The 15225-nt window shown below is 47.1% G+C and overlaps 5 protein-coding genes across 5 annotated transcripts; 3 read left to right on the top strand and 2 right to left on the bottom strand.

Moving 5' to 3' along the window:
* The first annotated feature begins 318 nt into the window (after positions 1–318).
* Positions 319–1998, top strand: LOC137903378 (general transcription factor II-I repeat domain-containing protein 2B-like). Its single transcript, XM_068747530.1, has one exon. The coding sequence runs from the start codon at positions 319–321 to the stop codon at positions 1996–1998; it is 1680 nt and encodes a 559-aa protein (XP_068603631.1).
* A 365-nt stretch (positions 1999–2363) lies between these two features.
* On the bottom strand, positions 2364–3786 carry LOC137903511 (transmembrane protein 272-like). Its single transcript, XM_068747660.1, has 4 exons — positions 3457–3786; positions 3331–3381; positions 3078–3260; positions 2364–2651 (listed from the first exon to the last, which is right to left on the bottom strand). The coding sequence occupies exons 1-4, from the start codon at positions 3515–3517 to the stop codon at positions 2407–2409; spliced, it is 540 nt and encodes a 179-aa protein (XP_068603761.1). The 5' UTR covers positions 3518–3786; the 3' UTR covers positions 2364–2406.
* A 301-nt stretch (positions 3787–4087) lies between these two features.
* si:dkey-266f7.9 (uncharacterized protein LOC100006223 homolog) lies at positions 4088–5358 on the bottom strand. The gene is made up of 3 exons (XM_068747531.1): positions 5312–5358; positions 4591–5161; positions 4088–4453 (listed from the first exon to the last, which is right to left on the bottom strand). The coding sequence occupies exons 1-3, from the start codon at positions 5356–5358 to the stop codon at positions 4088–4090; spliced, it is 984 nt and encodes a 327-aa protein (XP_068603632.1).
* Positions 5359–7147: 1789 nt separating this feature from the next.
* Positions 7148–9296, top strand: rpz2 (rapunzel 2). Its single transcript, XM_068747441.1, has 2 exons — positions 7148–7219; positions 8094–9296. The coding sequence occupies exon 2, from the start codon at positions 8128–8130 to the stop codon at positions 8812–8814; it is 687 nt and encodes a 228-aa protein (XP_068603542.1). The 5' UTR covers positions 7148–7219; positions 8094–8127; the 3' UTR covers positions 8815–9296.
* Positions 9297–10903: 1607 nt separating this feature from the next.
* On the top strand, positions 10904–15066 carry krit1 (KRIT1 ankyrin repeat containing). The gene is made up of 16 exons (XM_068747195.1): positions 10904–11005; positions 11087–11243; positions 11348–11440; positions 11505–11634; positions 11717–11960; positions 12051–12166; positions 12333–12476; positions 12560–12716; positions 13074–13181; positions 13273–13429; positions 13500–13651; positions 13724–13890; positions 13984–14071; positions 14144–14350; positions 14505–14621; positions 14740–15066. Exons 1-16 carry the CDS (start codon positions 10904–10906, stop codon positions 14827–14829), a joined length of 2229 nt encoding a protein of 742 aa, XP_068603296.1. The 3' UTR covers positions 14830–15066.
* The last annotated feature ends 159 nt before the right edge of the window (positions 15067–15225 follow it).

Consider the following 15225-nt stretch of genomic DNA (forward strand, 5'->3'; position numbering starts at 1 on the left):
AATATCAATTTATTCACACGGTCTCAAAAATAACGTTTCAATATAAACGTAACGCACTAACCAGGGATGCTGAATTAAAATGCCTTGCTCTACGGCAGACGTGGTCATTTTACGGCATGCGAACAACATCCGGTCCTTTGGCGGACCCTGAATCTCCCCGGGTGCGGACTGGCTGACTGTTGATGCCTCGAAATGGCGACCTCTGCTAAGAAAAGCAAAACCAGTGGTGGGTGCAGATTGTTTAACAAAGACTGGACTAATAAGTACTTTTTTGCGGAAGTCGGAGGCAAAGCCGTGTGTTTGGTGTGTGGAGACCAGATGTCTGCATTAAAGACCTTCAACTTGAATCGCCATTACACGACGAAACACGCAGACAAATTCAAAAACCTGACGGATTCTGCTCGGGCGCAAACATCGGAGGCTTTGCTAGCTGACCTGCAAAAGCAACAAGACTGCTCCACCGATATTCACGCAGCCAGGGACGCCATAGCCAAGACCAGCTTCGTGATATCCTACGAAATCGCTAAAAACGGCAAGTCATTATCCGACGGGGAATTCATCAAGGAGTGTTTGGTGGACTCCGTTGAGCTAATATGCCCCGAGAAAAAAGACGCGGTCGAGAGACTGTCCCTCTCCAGGAAGGCCGTCACCAAAATGATCGAGGACATCGCGGGAAACCTGGAGCTTCAGCTGCGGAGTAAGGCGCACCATTTTGACTTCTTTTCCTTGGCTTTGAGCCAGAGCTGTGACGTCAGCGACACGGCGCAGGTTCTCGTGTTTGTCCGTGGGATAACGAAGGACTTGAAGGTAACGGAGGAGCTGGCTGCAGTGTGGCCGATGAAAGGGACGACGACCGGAAGCGACCTGTCCGCGATGGTGACGCGATGCCTGGACAAGCTGGGACTGGGGTGGGACAGGCTGGCCGGCGTGACGACGGACGGCTCCCCCAATCCGACGGGGGGGAATGTTGGTCTATGGAAGCAAATGCAAGACAAAGTGAGCGAAATGAACCCGGTGCTGGAATTCTTCTTCTTAACGTGTATTATACAGCAGAACGTGCTGTGCACGTCGGTGCTGAGCATGAACCACGTGATCGAAGTCGTCACGAGGGTCGTGGACGTCATCAGGGCGCAGGGGTTCAACCACAAACAGCTCGCTGCACTGCTGAAGGAGGACGAGAGCCGACAGGGCGGCGCGGACGATCGCGCAAACGTCCGATGGCTCGGCCGGGGCAGAGCGCTGAAAAGCTTTTGGGATTTGAGAGCGGAGATTCAAGAGTTTTGTAAGAAGAAAGGCAAAAACGTTCCGGAGTTCTCCGACGCGGACTGGATGGCGGACCTCGCGTTCGCCGTGGATGTGACGGCCTTGGTGGACGGGCTCCATGCTAAACTGAAGCGCAGGGACGCGTTCGTGCACGAAATGCACGCCCTGGTGAAGGCCTTCGTGAGCGAGCTGCAGCTCCTCTCCGACCAGCTGAAGAGCGACCGTCTCGCTCAGATGCCAGCTCTGACGGACGCCGCGCCCTCAGCCTCTCGCCTCCGCAGGTTCTCGTCCATGTTGGACACGCTGCGCGGCGAGTTCTCGAGCCGACTGGAAGACTTCGGAGGCCTCGAGGATGAGATTGGGATGATCACTTCTCCCTTCACCTGCAGCGTGTACGACGCGCCCTGCGACGTTCAGCTGGAGCTGATCGACCTGCAGTCGGACCTGATGCTGGCGGGACGCTTTAAGACGGCGCCGCTGCTGGAGTTTTACGCCGCTCTTCAGGAGGAGAACTTCCCGCGCATGAGGAGCCGCGTTCAGAAGTTGCTGGTTCTGTTCGGATCGACCCACGCATGCAAACAAACATTCTCGGTGATGAAGTTGACCAAATCCAGATGTGGATCGTCTCTCACTGACCAACAGCTGTCGGCCATGCTTCGTATATCCACCTCAGAAATCCAACCTGACTTTGATGCTCTCGTTCGAGCCCAACAGAGACGAGATGATTCTCAATGAACAGGAGTAATAATAACTTGTATTAAGTTGAGTTCATTCTGTTCCCTCTAAAATGTCACGTTTATGTTTGTGTTGTATTTTAGTGGAATAAATAACATTAGTACTAGGTCTACTTCACTTTCTCAGCTTGACATAAGAAATACATTTATATTAAGTTTAAAGCCCTGTGTATATTAATTATGTATTGGAACCACTGTTGGACTGATTAATACAGTACTTTAATACCAATTTGTCGTCTGATCTTGATTTGCACGATACAGCTGGTCAGTAAGTGTAAGGTAGAGGCCTGGAGTTAAACCACGGTTTCTTTATTCAAGACAAAGATCTTACTTCCTTAACCAGGCTACCAGTGGTTGTAATGAGGAAACCAGACAGTCAGGAATGTGTCTCAAAGCATCAATGTGAAGATCACACATCACCGGCGGCGGGTCCTTGGCGTGTCGCGCCGTAGAAAGCGTAGCGGCTGGGTACCAACCTGCTTCTTGTAAATTCTATCTTACAGGAAATCAGTAGGCCGATGGAGAACACAAATATGAACAGGGAGGCCCACATCACCGTGGTGACGACGAAGGCAAACTGGTAGGTTGTCCTGTGGCAGTATTGACCTCCGGGTGTGTAGCTGGGAGGATATAAAGGATAAACCCAGACGCTTCCTGCAGGGGAACATTCCGGAACCTTTAGGGTGGAGCCTAAACTGAACTGAAGCCATGAGGTCCAACATTTTATTCCAAAGGTAGAAGACTTCTAACAGGTTTCTGTCGCTGGTTCGGAGCGTGTGTGACACTGACACACACCAATCAGGTTTGAGCAGTATTTGAATCTGACTTGGATTGTCCCGCCCCCTCTGACCAAATATGGACAAATTAAACTGCCTTCAAATCCTAACATTGCAAAAAATACATTTCAAGATGCTTTTCGGTACTTGAAGCTAAAGATTTAGCATGTTTTTGTAGCTGTATAAAGCAGCATGAAATAAAATACAAGTACCTCGAATTCATCCTTATTTACAGTACTCCGGTGATGCTTCATGACTTCACGCCGCTGCTCGAGTCTTTAAGGACACACAGCTTCCATCTCACCTGCGATGAGCCAGCAGAAGGCGAAGAGGTACACGAAGGTGGAGCAGAAGGAGATCAGGGCGCATCCATCCCCGTTTTTCAAGGTGTACGTCACAGACAGAGCGACCAGGCTGGCCGCTCCCAGCACCATCAGGTAGACGGGGATGTTGGGCTGTACTGGACAGCTGTTCAGGTGTGTAGCGCCTGTGATGCAAAAGAAACATTAACATAAAATAACAACAAAAAAAGTTGCACAGTCAATAATCAAACGCACCCAAACCAATGGCAGCAAGCATCAGCATCCAGAAGATGATGTTCCCCACAACTACAAGAGTGGAAGACGGTCAGAGGTCACAACAATGAAACAAGACATAAAAGTGACAGAGGAAAGTCTTCTAACCGATCGCTGAAATCTGCACAGGACTCGGAGACTTGAAATGGGTCCGAGGAGACGTATTCATGTCTGTAGCAAAGAATAAGAGTCACAGACGTCGGCAGAAAGCGGCCACAGCGTACCGGTCCAGGTCCGACGGTGGAAGAACGCAACAGTTGTTAGTCAACATCCTTTTTTTTTTCTTGCAGGATGTTAAGACATAAAAGCCAAATACACACGCCCGTTTCAGCTGCTGTTTCGCAACACTTTCTGTGGAAACGTTGTACAATCTGTCACTCTCTGCTCCGTACCAGGCTGTGTTCTGAGCCACAAACCAGTCGGATGGTGTCCTTTAACTTCTCCACACCAAATGTAAAAACATCTCATTTTTACCATTAATTCGACTTCATTGATAGGTGATAATGTTATTGTGGGGTGCAGCACGGAGACCCGATGCGATACAATAAAGTGCAGACCTGCCTTTGGGTTTTCTATTATTATTTAGCACAGCTTCTGAAATATCCAGACCGATGACGCAGACAGAGGACAGCAGTTTTTAATATGCTGACATTTTGGATTTATTATTATTATAGGACATTTTTAATTTGATTCCAGTGGTGATCGATGCACTCGCCCGTAGAGTTTGAGTGACATTATTTCATTGATCATTATCATTTCTCAAGAAGGAAATGGCATTTTTCAGACCTGCCTTCCTAGATACTGGGTCAAAAGTCTGATTTCTATTTCTGACCTCTTTCAGTTGGAAGTCTATAATCATTTTAATAATAGGAGCAGCAGGGAAGTCCATGCATATGATTCCAAAGCGTCGGTTCAAGTGCGTCTGGGCCTTCAGGTAGTCGTGCAGTCGTGCGTTGACCAGCTGAGCGAGGGCTCCGGGGAACGCGAACACGCCAGCGCCGCTGCTAAAGGTGAGAAATAGCTGGGCCATGTTTCCAGCAGGTGCCGCCTCCAGGTGTTTGTAGACGCTCATCCATTTCTCTTCCACATGGCCAAGCGTGGGCACCTGCAGGGAGCATCAAGGATTCAAGAGCTCAAGTGGATTTCTTTCACTTTGGGTACATCCTAAAACACTAACAACCTTTGACTCAACATTTCTCTAGCATGCGCTCATTCCTATCAGGACACTTGTGGCGTATATACCTTCCAGTCATCGGCTATGTCCAGTGAGCCATAGCGCATCCCCAAATCTGGCCCGGAGAAGTCTTGCAAGATGATGATTTTCCCTCTGGCCTCTGCCATGGCGGGCACCAGCCGGCTGTGCCACAGCAGGTCCCACTGAGCGTGGCGATGGATGTAGTCCACCACGGCACCGTAGATGTCATGCGTCTCACTGAACGTCTCCTTGATACGCATCAGCACCGTTTCGCTGGGATACTCTCTGAGGAAGTCGACCACGCCCTCCAGTACTTGGCCGAAATGCGCTCGTTGATAAGACACCCCATGATGGATGGTGAGGTTCCCCCTGACGTGGCGGACGCGGATGTCGAGGAAACGGACGCCAGCTCGCAGCTGAGAGGCCAGGCTCCACGACTGGCACTCGGCATACACGCCGCCATACAGGGACATGGTGTTGTGGCTCCCAGGCATGGTGACCTCAGACAGCAGCTGATCATCAGGGATGCTGGCCATCCAAGATGGGTTGAGGAACTCCGGGTTGGGCGTGTCGTCGTAGTCGGGTCTCTGAATGCCACCACAGCTCAAAGCAAGAACTCTAAAACAAAGAAATCCATTTTGGAAGGAATCGGGTTGTGCTGTGACATTTTCTTTGTCAGTTTCTTGTCTGACAGCTGAATTTTTATTAAAAACTAAAAAGATTACACAAACATGCACCTGTTAGAATAAATGTGTTCAGTTTGCTCACCCTGCCAGAACCATCAGATCAATCACCATCTTCTGCATTTTCTTCATGTCTGCACCGCTTTGATGATGGTCTATGATTAAAAAAAAAGGGGAAAAAAAGAACCACATTAGAGACAAGAAAATAGAATTAAAGAAAAATAACACTATTACTTAACTGATCGATGCAGGAAATTATAATTTACTGTAGTCATGATGTTGTTGATCATTGAAAGGTTAAAGTTCTTTACATATCCTTCTTAATTTATTTCTATAAATACTCCAATCCTTTAAAACATGAATAATTAGGATCAACATGTGACATGGCCTGAAATACACCACAGCCAGGTGTGAACAAAGTGGCTGCAACCTGCAGGGAAATCAATATTTATTTCAGGCCATTTTAATGGAAGGTCCAAAACAATTAAACAAAACTATAATTTGGTAGCATCAAACCTGTGGATGTGTTGTTGGGCTGCTACTTCAGTACCTGGAACCAGCAGCTGTTTGTCCTGATGATGGCGGAGAGAGCAGAAAGTCACAATGAGAGTGTCAGGGGCATCGACCCTGGCGGTATTGTGGGAAATAACCATAGAGAAGCAGCTGGAGCAGGGATGGGGGGGGGGGGGGGTGTGTGGGTGGGTGTGACATAATTTTATCATTAGAGTGAATTAATGTTTAGAAATAAACAGTCAGCATGAGTCAGTTAAGGAGGAATAGTTTTCTCATTAAAAAAAGGGGCAATGAAACAAAAATAAATAAATACAAGGCCTCCACAAATACTTTTACATTAAACATAATTTTGAGTTTCTTTCCTATTTACTCCCACTGCTGTTTCATTTATGAGGTATACCAAACTTAAAATACCACCCTTAATTTGTGATATTTATTCATTGTCCCTTCAGCAGAAAGTATTTAATTATTTAAAGAACACAAATTGTCAAAGTATTAAAACAATATCTCCATTTGCTGTTGTAAATGCCTTCTGAAGAAGAAAAGAATCTCCCCATCTAATGAATGACATCACAAATACACCTTAAATTAATATATTTGGTCATCTGAGGGCACATTTCCATGAGATCCTCAGCAGGGATTGCTCTGTGTATTTTGTACATGGAAAAGTCCCCAGCTGCTTTTTCTCTCACATCACTGTGATGGATGTCAAATATTACCTAACAGATTTATCCTTGTCCTAATATTTGGTGCGGTGACAGAGAAAAACAGACAAAAATGGTAGAAATTGAAGGAAAAGTAGAAATTCCTGCAGATTTCTTGAATAAGCAGGGCAGCAAAATCCAGATGAACCCTGGTAAATAAAAGCAATATTTTTTGTTGCATCTTCTCTCTTTATCTCACGTTTCTTGCTTCTGTACTGCAGATCAAGTTCCTCCACACGTTATATGTTAGTTTTTATAGGGTGCGCTCTATCGTCCGGTTGAGGAGAAACAATTTCACTCATGCTTGTACCTTAGTGGAGGAAATGTTAGTGGGATTCTTTATTCTGCTAGCAGAGAGCTTCAAATGCTGGTACAAAGTTTTAGTGCTCTGATGTTACTTCTTCTGCAGGAGATATGAACTACACATAACTCCAACTGCTTTGCAAAATACACCTCTTAAATTTCCTAAATAACTGCCAAAATCTAGAAAGGAAATTTCGAATTTCCTGTACATGTGCTTGGAAATATAATTCAGACCTAAAGTCGCAGTTGAATCAACACTGAAAACCAGTCTACGTCATTCACGACGTGCAGCCACACTGCGTCCGAGGAACTCCCCTCATCCAATCAGAACACGAGACGCATGAGTCACTTCCTGGTGTGTACTTCCTTATTTGGCACGAAGGGGCTGTTCCCATTTGACAAGGGAGAAAAATGGTGGAAAGGACAGTCAGGCTGGTCCAATAAACAGAAGAATAACTCCGGTTTTATCTGTGGTGAGTAAACATATTTCACCTTACTGCTTTCTAGTCTATTATCTGAAGGTCATTTACCCGTTGAGGGCCAGGACTGATGACGTCAGCGTGAAAGGCAGCTGATTTGTGTGTGTGGCAGGGGATCAGGAAATGGGGGAAAACATAAACGAAAGAGAACCAGCGTATCCCGCGTTAGGGTTAAAGGCGACAGGTGTTCCCTGGGATGTGATGTGAAATGTCAGAGCCCATTTAAAAGTTCTAAACCTGTAACCATTTGTTTATTTCCGGTGTTCCTGCGTTACCACAACGACACGCCCTCTGTCTTTCCAGTAGGACAGCACTGACGAGGATTAAGGCTAGCTATGAGAACGATGCACCGTGACGATGGAACAGCGTTTAACAAAGAACCGGGTTACCTGAACGCAACACTTGCTTTTGCTTAAATTAAATTAAATTAAATTAAATTAAATGCTTGATTCATTGATTTTGGAAGCTCCAACACAAATTTCGTGATTTTCTTAGTAGATTGATTACAAAATGTAAAGGCAGCATCTCGTATTTGAATATATTCTGTTCTTCTTAGTCTTCTATTAGTGTAAATATGTTGGTTTGAAAATCAGGTTGTATTTAACTTAGATTTTAGGATATTTTTTTACATTTTCTTATTAAACTAGGTTTAAAAAGTGTTTTTTTTTCCAGCCCTCGTTTCTCCTGTACTTTAGATCTGCGTGACTGCAGGCAACCAGAGCGTAACATGTAAGATGATGCCATCCACGTGGCAAATGTGCAGCAGCTGCTGCGGTGCAGTGCCGGCGATCTCAGAGTTAGCAAGAAAAAAAAAATGCCATTTGAGTCTGTATGACCAAACATTTCGTGAAATCATTTATCTCCGCAGACTAATTTTGACCTTAACGTGAAAGGAGATAAAGATGGCTGAAGCAGGACAGATCAAGAAAACTGCAGTCAAGGTGCTGTGCTGTGTCGAGAAGGTATCCTCCTTCGCCTCCTCCTTTGATCCCATCTTTGGCATCGTCTCCTCCCTTGTTGGGTTGGCTCGCAAGGGCCTCATTGATGAGGAGGGACACGCTCTCGACAAAGACTTCCAGGCGATCAACACCCAATTGGAAAGCATCTCTCAAAAGAACCACCAATGCCTGAGGAAGATCCGGATCGACGAGGTGAACGAAACCTATGGCAAGTACGAGGAGTATATCAAGCACCAGTATGTCTCCTTCAACAACATGGTTGCACAGGTGAAGAAGGATCCAGACAACACCCGGAACCATATGGAGACCTTTGAGAAAATTTACGAGCGAGACAAGAGTGACCTGAGCCTGGACGTGTACTACCGTGGCGTGATGGGCACCAAATTACTGTTCGGACGAACCTTGCTGAAGGTGTACCTGGACAACTGCGACGGGAACCGCGAGACCATGGAGCGTCACTGTTCGCACATCGCTCACCTGTTCCACATGGGCCTGATAGCCCTCATGGCTTACACGGCTGTGACGGAGGATGACGAAGACGAGGTGAGGGATAAGTGGGCAAAGAGGGCGGCGGACATCCAGCAGAAGATGCAGGAGGTGCTCAGTCAGTGCAAAGACAGCTCCCCTTGAGGAGCGGATGATCCGGCGGAGGGTGTTGTGTGGGTTCGGTGGCAACGCTGCGTACGCTCAGCTGTGGACCAATTAATTTAACCAAAGCTTTGCTTTTATTCGTGCACTTCAGCTGCAAGTGTTTATCCTGTTGCAGCATTTAATCATTTTTCCATCATTGTATGTTTTTTTGTTTTTGTTTTAAAAAGACCACTATGAATGAGGTGCTTTATTTTACAGTAGGTAAATCATTATACGCTGAAGAGCTATACAATCTCCTCAAATAAGTTGTGCAGGTTGTATGTTGGTGCAATCCATTTCATCTCTACTAAAACCAACAAGTTATGCATAAATGTCACGTTGTGCTGAAATGTTTTTTAATTTTGGTTCTTTCTTCAGACCAGCCCCAATTACTTGCACTATCAAAGTCCTGATGCTGACTATATTATGGTATTGAAATGCTAAGATCTGAAACCTATAATAAAGTCCTCTCTGATGAGATGCTCCACATTCCTATCGTTGATGCTGGCAAAATTCTTTATGATATTCTCCTTCTGGTTATCTTAGATTCTAGGATAGGAATACTTGTAAATGCATAACTCTAGCCTTAGATGTATGACTTCAGAAGTGTTCTTGTCATGTAATTACTGTACATGCATGACCTGAAATATTTGACATTTTACAAAAACATTCAAGCAACAATATAATATTTAAAAACTAAACATAAATTTAATTAACATACCAGGGGTTATTTTGTCTTATGGCGCTTCTAGTGTTCAGGCAAACACAATAAGATAATTAGTGAATTACTACCAGAATTATATTAATTAAATATAATTTCAGGAGAGCTATTTTCCAATTTATCTTCATAAAGTTAGTTTGACTGAACACATTTAGTTTAATACTGTTGTTGCACTTAGTCCCCCTCGCCGCTAGGGGTCGCTGTTATCCGCCCGCGGCCGCTGTAATGGAACCGAACTCCTGTGACTGCGGACCTGCGTGAAGGTCCAGGCCCGTTGATGCTTCTGTGTAAATATCGGTGTCTGAAGTTTACCGGAGCGTGAAACTCTGCTGCGTGTCGTTATTATTTAACAAAGCGAAACTCGGTAAAAGCTAAATTAAGCCACGTTGGACGTGTTTGATGGGAAGTCACGTCGCTTTCGGTAAGTTTTAGCTGCTCCGACTGCGGAAACGCGGCGTCGCATCACGGCTACAGCCGCCGGTTCGGGCGGAAAAAGTTCATCTTATTTGTGGCAAACAGATAACAACGCCGGCCAGGCCCGAATGCAGAATACAGTGTCTAGTTCCGTTTATACAGTCATTGTTTAATAAATAGAACAGTTTGGTTTCCGGGGCGGGGCTCCGTCTGAACGCAACAAGTTGATTTCTGCTCTGAAGGAAACCCGAAGTCTTATTTAACTTTATTTATTTTATTTTCTGTACATGAAGCCACTGCTCTCTCAAATACCTGCGGAAATCGCGATTACAACGTGTTAATAAGCCTCGTAAAGCTGTTATAAACCTCCGAGGATGTCTTATAACAGTCAAACTATTAGATATTTATAATCTATCAAACAAGTTATTTGATGCGTATGAAATAAATAGGAAACAAACTTTTGTCAAGACAAGGTACACATGCAGGTTAGAGATGAAAAAAAATAGTATTTTAAATATTTTACAGTTTAATAAAGTTTAGTCTGTTAAATACATTAAAAAAAAAAATACAATTTAAGACTGTTTCGGGAATAACAAAATGATAAAATCATTTAAATCAATTATTCTATTTTACTTCCCGTTTAGACCCATCACCTTTCACTATTTTATCATTGATATTTTTGTGTTTGGTAATAAGTAAGAAAATGCTATTTGTAGTTTTACACAGTCTACCAGCTCAGTCGTTTCTCATTTTTAAATACCGTGGGTATATTTTGTATACCATCATGTACAATTCCATTATTGGAACTTGATGAACGAAGCTATGAATGTGTTTGCCCAGCTTTTAAATATGATCACAATCGATCACCGTGACGTTTGTGTTTTAGTGATGCCTCTCCACAGCATTTGGCCCGCGTGCACAATGCTTTGTAGGGACTGAGAGACGCTCGGCATTATGGGCAACGAGGACGGCCTGGAAGATGCGTTTGTTGCCGTCATCCGCCCAAAGAGTCAGGTCAGCTTGAGCTCAAAGGAGTACAGAGCCAAAGCCTACGAGGTAAACGTTCTAGCAGCAGAGAAAAGACGTCTGACACTCAACCAGCTTCCAAAGCCCACGTTTCCTCTGGTCCCTCTAAAGATCCTGCTGGTTGAAGTGCCTTTGGAAGGGAAGGAGAAGAAAAGGAAGAAGGTTCTCCTGGCGACAAAGATCCAAGCAGGAGGAGACAAATCGAAATCCATATTGGATTATGTTGACGCAGCAATCAGGCCCACATCCAACAACCAAAGCTTCGTAGGTGAATGGGACGCATTTCAGACACTCGAGAAAAGAAAACGTCACCTTCCAACCTGTGGGGGGGGGGTTGGAGATCGTCGATATAAACTCAGATTTGGGTTTCAGGGAAGCGGGTGGTGCACATGAAGAACTTCCTCCTGGATGGAGACGATGAAGGGGCGGAAGCGTCGCTTTTTGTTGTGCCAGTCAGTGTTAAAGGTGAGTAAAAAAACAAAGTAGCATCGAAGCGACACTCTGCACGCTAACAACGGATTCTCCCTAGACAACAGCAAGCCCCTCTACGCCCCCGGGGGCCCGAGCTTCTACTGCTTCCAGGACATCATGCGGGTGTGCAGCGAGACCAGCACGCACTTCTGCCCCGTCACCTCCAAGATGCTTCTGGCCTTAGACAAGTGGGCAAATATTTGGAAAGGCTGCCCGTGAGGAGTCCTCTGGGGAAACCGAACTGGAGCGTCGCCCCTCTCGCCCCTGCAGGTGGTTAGCCGAGCAACACAGCGTGCCTCACGCCATCGCCGCGCTCTTCAGACCGGCGCCGGTGGAGCGGGTGAAGACCAACGTCAGCAACCCGGCCTACGGCAGCGAGGGCAGGCCGAGCGACGAGGACCTGCACGTGGGATACACTGCTCTGGAGATCAAGAGCAAGATGATGTCCCTGGAGAAAGCAGACATGTGCGTCCTCAACCCGCTGTACGGCTCGGATCTGCAGTACACCAACCGGGTGAGTCGCCCGCACCTTGCCCCGGAGGAGGGAAGGGTGGGGCCGAGGTGCTTTCTGTCATTCGCAGTCCCGAATCTGCCGTCTTTGCAGGTGGACAAAGTGATCATCAATCCGTACTTTGGGCTCGGGGCACCAGATTACTCCAAGATCCAGATTCCCCAGAGGGAGAAGTGGCAACACGGTCCGAACTGCGTGGCAGAAGACAAGTGAGGGACTTCATCTCGCACAAAACACGCAGTCGTCGTGTTATTGTGCTCCAGTATCACACGTCTGTGGAATGTTTCCACAACTCTCCTCTACTTCATATTTTGATCTTTCCTGCCTAAATCACGACGTCTGACACAGAAACGATGCTAATAAAACGCTTCTCAGGGAGCGCCAGTGGGTGGACGACTTTCCTCTCCACCGAAGCGCCTGCGAAGGCGACACGGAGCTTCTCTCCAAGCTGCTGGACGGCGGCTTCTCAGTCAAACAGCTGGACAGCGACCAATGGGCTCCCGTTCACTACGCCTGCTGGTGAGTCCGACGTCTCCACGCCGTCCCGCGTTTGCTTTGCGGATGATCTCGTGGTTGTCGTTTTTTCGTGTGGTTCCATCCAGGCACGGCAAAGCGGAGGCGACCAAGCTGTTACTGGAGAAAGGGAAGTGTAATCCGAACTTGCTCAACGGCCAGCTCAGCTCCCCGCTGCACTTTGCAGCGAGAGGAGGCCACGCGGAGATAGTGCAGCTGCTGCTGCAGCATCCGGAGATCGATCGGGTACGGAGAAGGACATTTAGCATGGGACGAACCGTCTGTCCGTCCGTCTGTTGTTTTATTGGACGTTTTTTCTTTATTTTCACAATTTGAGGCTGAATTTAGGTCCTAAATTATATAAACTGAATGCAAACTTTATCTGGAAATAAACTACATGGGGGGGGGGGGAATACTAGTCCTGAATAATGCTAAACTATGCAAAAACCCACGGTGTAATATCGATTCTTCCCCGATCTGCGATTCCCAGAATATAACGAGCAGCATTTTCCGGAGCATTCATGTATTCTGATGCTCCGGATCACATTTCACGCGGCGGTGACGAGTAACCCTGAAATGTTGATATTCTCTTCCCAACAACAGCACATCGACGACCAGCAGAAGAGATCTCCTCTGCAGGTGTGCGAGGAGGACAAGCAGAACGAATGGGAGGAGACCATGAAGCTCCTGCAGCAGACGGACGGCAAGCCTGTAAGCCGCGCGTCCGACGCGTCCGACGTGCAGCGCAGCGCTCCCGACACGCCCCGGGCGACTTCACTTTCTGCTGCGCATGTCTCCGCAGTACGAGAAAGTCCGCATCTATCGCATGGACGGCTCCTACCGCTCCGTGGAGCTGAAGCACGGCAACAACACGACGGTCCAGCAGATCATGGCAGGCATGCGGCTTTCACCGGACACCCAGCAGTACTTCACCATCTGGATCTGCTCCGAGAACCTCAGTGAGTCCGACTAAGACGTTTTCTTAGTCGTCGTAAAGGGAGGAAAATAAGCTGCTGTTCACGTTGTCAGACCTGCAGCTGAAGCCGTACCACAAACCCCTGCAACACCTGCGGATCTGGACGGAGATCGTGACGGACCTGACGGTGTTGGATCCCCAGAGGGAAACGCCTCAGCTCTTCCTGCGGCGAGACGTCCGGCTGCCTCTAGAAATTGAGAAAAAGGTGGGTGGGCTTCGTTTCATGGTCTGCGTTGGGATCGCGACCGACGTCTGATCGTCCGGCGCCACGTTCCAGGCGGACGACCCTTTAGCCATCCTCATTCTCTTCGACGAGGCGCGCCATTGCCTCCTGAAAGGCTTCTTCCCTGCTCCGGACAGCAAGTTGATCACACTGGCCAGCCTCCTCCTGCAGATCATTTACGGCAACTACGAGAGCAAGAAGCACAAGCAAGGGTTCCTCAAGTAAGAGGCGCGCACTCAAACCGTACCCCCGTGAACCGGCGAGCTTCGCTTCGCTTCGGCAGTGTGAAAAAAAAGAGCTTCCGTTTCCAACAGCGAGGAGAACCTGAGATCAATAGTGCCCATTTCCAAGGTGAAAAGCAAAGCGTACCATTGGACCAGCAGGATTCTGAACGACTACAAGGTAGGCTCCGGGCGTTCGCTGTTCAGTCCGCTCCGCTGCAGGTCGGCCCGACGGGCTTCCTCCGTTTGACAGGCGCTGAGCAGCAGCGAGGGGCTGAGCAAAGAGATGCACCACCTGCAGAGGCTCTTCCTGCAGAACTGCTGGGACATCCCCACCTACGGGGCGGCCTTCTTCACGGGCCAGGTCTACACCAAAGCCAGCGCCAGCAACCACAAGGTCATCCGCGTCTACGTCGGGGTCAACACCAAAGGGCTGCACCTCATGAACATGGAGACCAAGGTGCCGTCCTTTTGCTTTGAACTTTTATCGTGTGGAGATCTCAGCAAAGAGACTTCGGGTTGAATTCTGCTGATTTTTGTACATCCCTGAAGAGTGTGTGTGTGGGGGGGGGGGGGTCCATTCAGTGACCTGTAACCTCTGGCCCCGCCTCCAGGTCCTTCTCATCAGTTTAGAGTACGGCACATTCATGTGGCAGCTCGGACACGCCGACCAGTACTTCCAGATACACAGCGGTGACAACAAAATGAATTTCATTGTGCACACAAAACAGGTAAATTAGAGTTCTCAACTGCAAATCACTGGATCGGACAACCTCTAGAGGATATTTATAAAACTAAACATCTGACGAGAACCGCCCTTTGATGCCGTTCCTCTGATGTTCGTTGCAGGCTGGCCTTATTGTGAAGCTGTTGATGAAGCTGAGTGGACAGATGTGTCCCAACGATAAAGCCGTGATGGATAAATACACCTACGGTTGAACAGATGAAGAAGCCGCCGCCGCCGCCGCCGCGCCGCCAAAGATCCCCGTTTAGGATCTGCTCCCTCCCAAGTTCGACTGCAGGAACTCTGAACGAGGCCGTCGTCTCCACAAACGCCTCATTTTGTTTGTTTGTCTTGCCGTCATCGCCCTCACGTTGTGCATTTTCATGAATTGGTTGTTTTTAATTGTGTGTAAATATGTTTATTTAAAGTTTGGTTTTAATAAACTGATGTATGAAGCAGGAAATATCACGGATTGTTCTTTAACATCTTGAATAAAAAAGTTATTTCAGTGGGATAAACCTTATTTTAAGTTACTAACGTTAGAATGTTAAATACTTTACAAACATTATTCTAATCTATTTATTCAATATTTTTTATTTGGGATTTCCTAC

Source organism: Brachionichthys hirsutus, chromosome 13 (genome assembly GCF_040956055.1).
Source record: "Brachionichthys hirsutus isolate HB-005 chromosome 13, CSIRO-AGI_Bhir_v1, whole genome shotgun sequence".
Taxonomy (NCBI): domain Eukaryota; kingdom Metazoa; phylum Chordata; class Actinopteri; order Lophiiformes; family Brachionichthyidae; genus Brachionichthys; species Brachionichthys hirsutus.

What these genes read in the sequence shown, in the direction of transcription:
- rpz2 (XM_068747441.1), top strand. Translation starts at nt 8,128, where the DNA reads ATGGCTGAAGCAGGACAGATCAAGAAAACTGCAGTCAAGGTGCTGTGC.
- LOC137903511 (XM_068747660.1), bottom strand. Translation starts at nt 3,517, where the DNA reads ATGAATACGTCTCCTCGGACCCATTTCAAGTCTCCGAGTCCTGTGCAG. An exon ending in TGTGCAGATTTCAGCGATCG is followed by an intron (nt 3,382 to 3,456) that starts GTTAGAAGACTT and finishes CCACTCTTGTAG; the next exon opens with TTGTGGGGAACATCATCTTC. An exon ending in GCTTGCTGCCATTGGTTTGG is followed by an intron (nt 3,261 to 3,330) that starts GTGCGTTTGATT and finishes TTTGCATCACAG; the next exon opens with GCGCTACACACCTGAACAGC.
- krit1 (XM_068747195.1), top strand. Translation starts at nt 10,904, where the DNA reads ATGGGCAACGAGGACGGCCTGGAAGATGCGTTTGTTGCCGTCATCCGC. An exon ending in TGTGCCAGTCAGTGTTAAAG is followed by an intron (nt 11,441 to 11,504) that starts GTGAGTAAAAAA and finishes GATTCTCCCTAG; the next exon opens with ACAACAGCAAGCCCCTCTAC. An exon ending in AACTGCGTGGCAGAAGACAA is followed by an intron (nt 12,167 to 12,332) that starts GTGAGGGACTTC and finishes AACGCTTCTCAG; the next exon opens with GGAGCGCCAGTGGGTGGACG.
- si:dkey-266f7.9 (XM_068747531.1), bottom strand. Translation starts at nt 5,358, where the DNA reads ATGAAGAAAATGCAGAAGATGGTGATTGATCTGATGGTTCTGGCAGG. An exon ending in GATCTGATGGTTCTGGCAGG is followed by an intron (nt 5,162 to 5,311) that starts GTGAGCAAACTG and finishes TCTTTGTTTTAG; the next exon opens with AGTTCTTGCTTTGAGCTGTG. An exon ending in ACATAGCCGATGACTGGAAG is followed by an intron (nt 4,454 to 4,590) that starts GTATATACGCCA and finishes TGCTCCCTGCAG; the next exon opens with GTGCCCACGCTTGGCCATGT.
- LOC137903378 (XM_068747530.1), top strand. Translation starts at nt 319, where the DNA reads ATGTCTGCATTAAAGACCTTCAACTTGAATCGCCATTACACGACGAAA.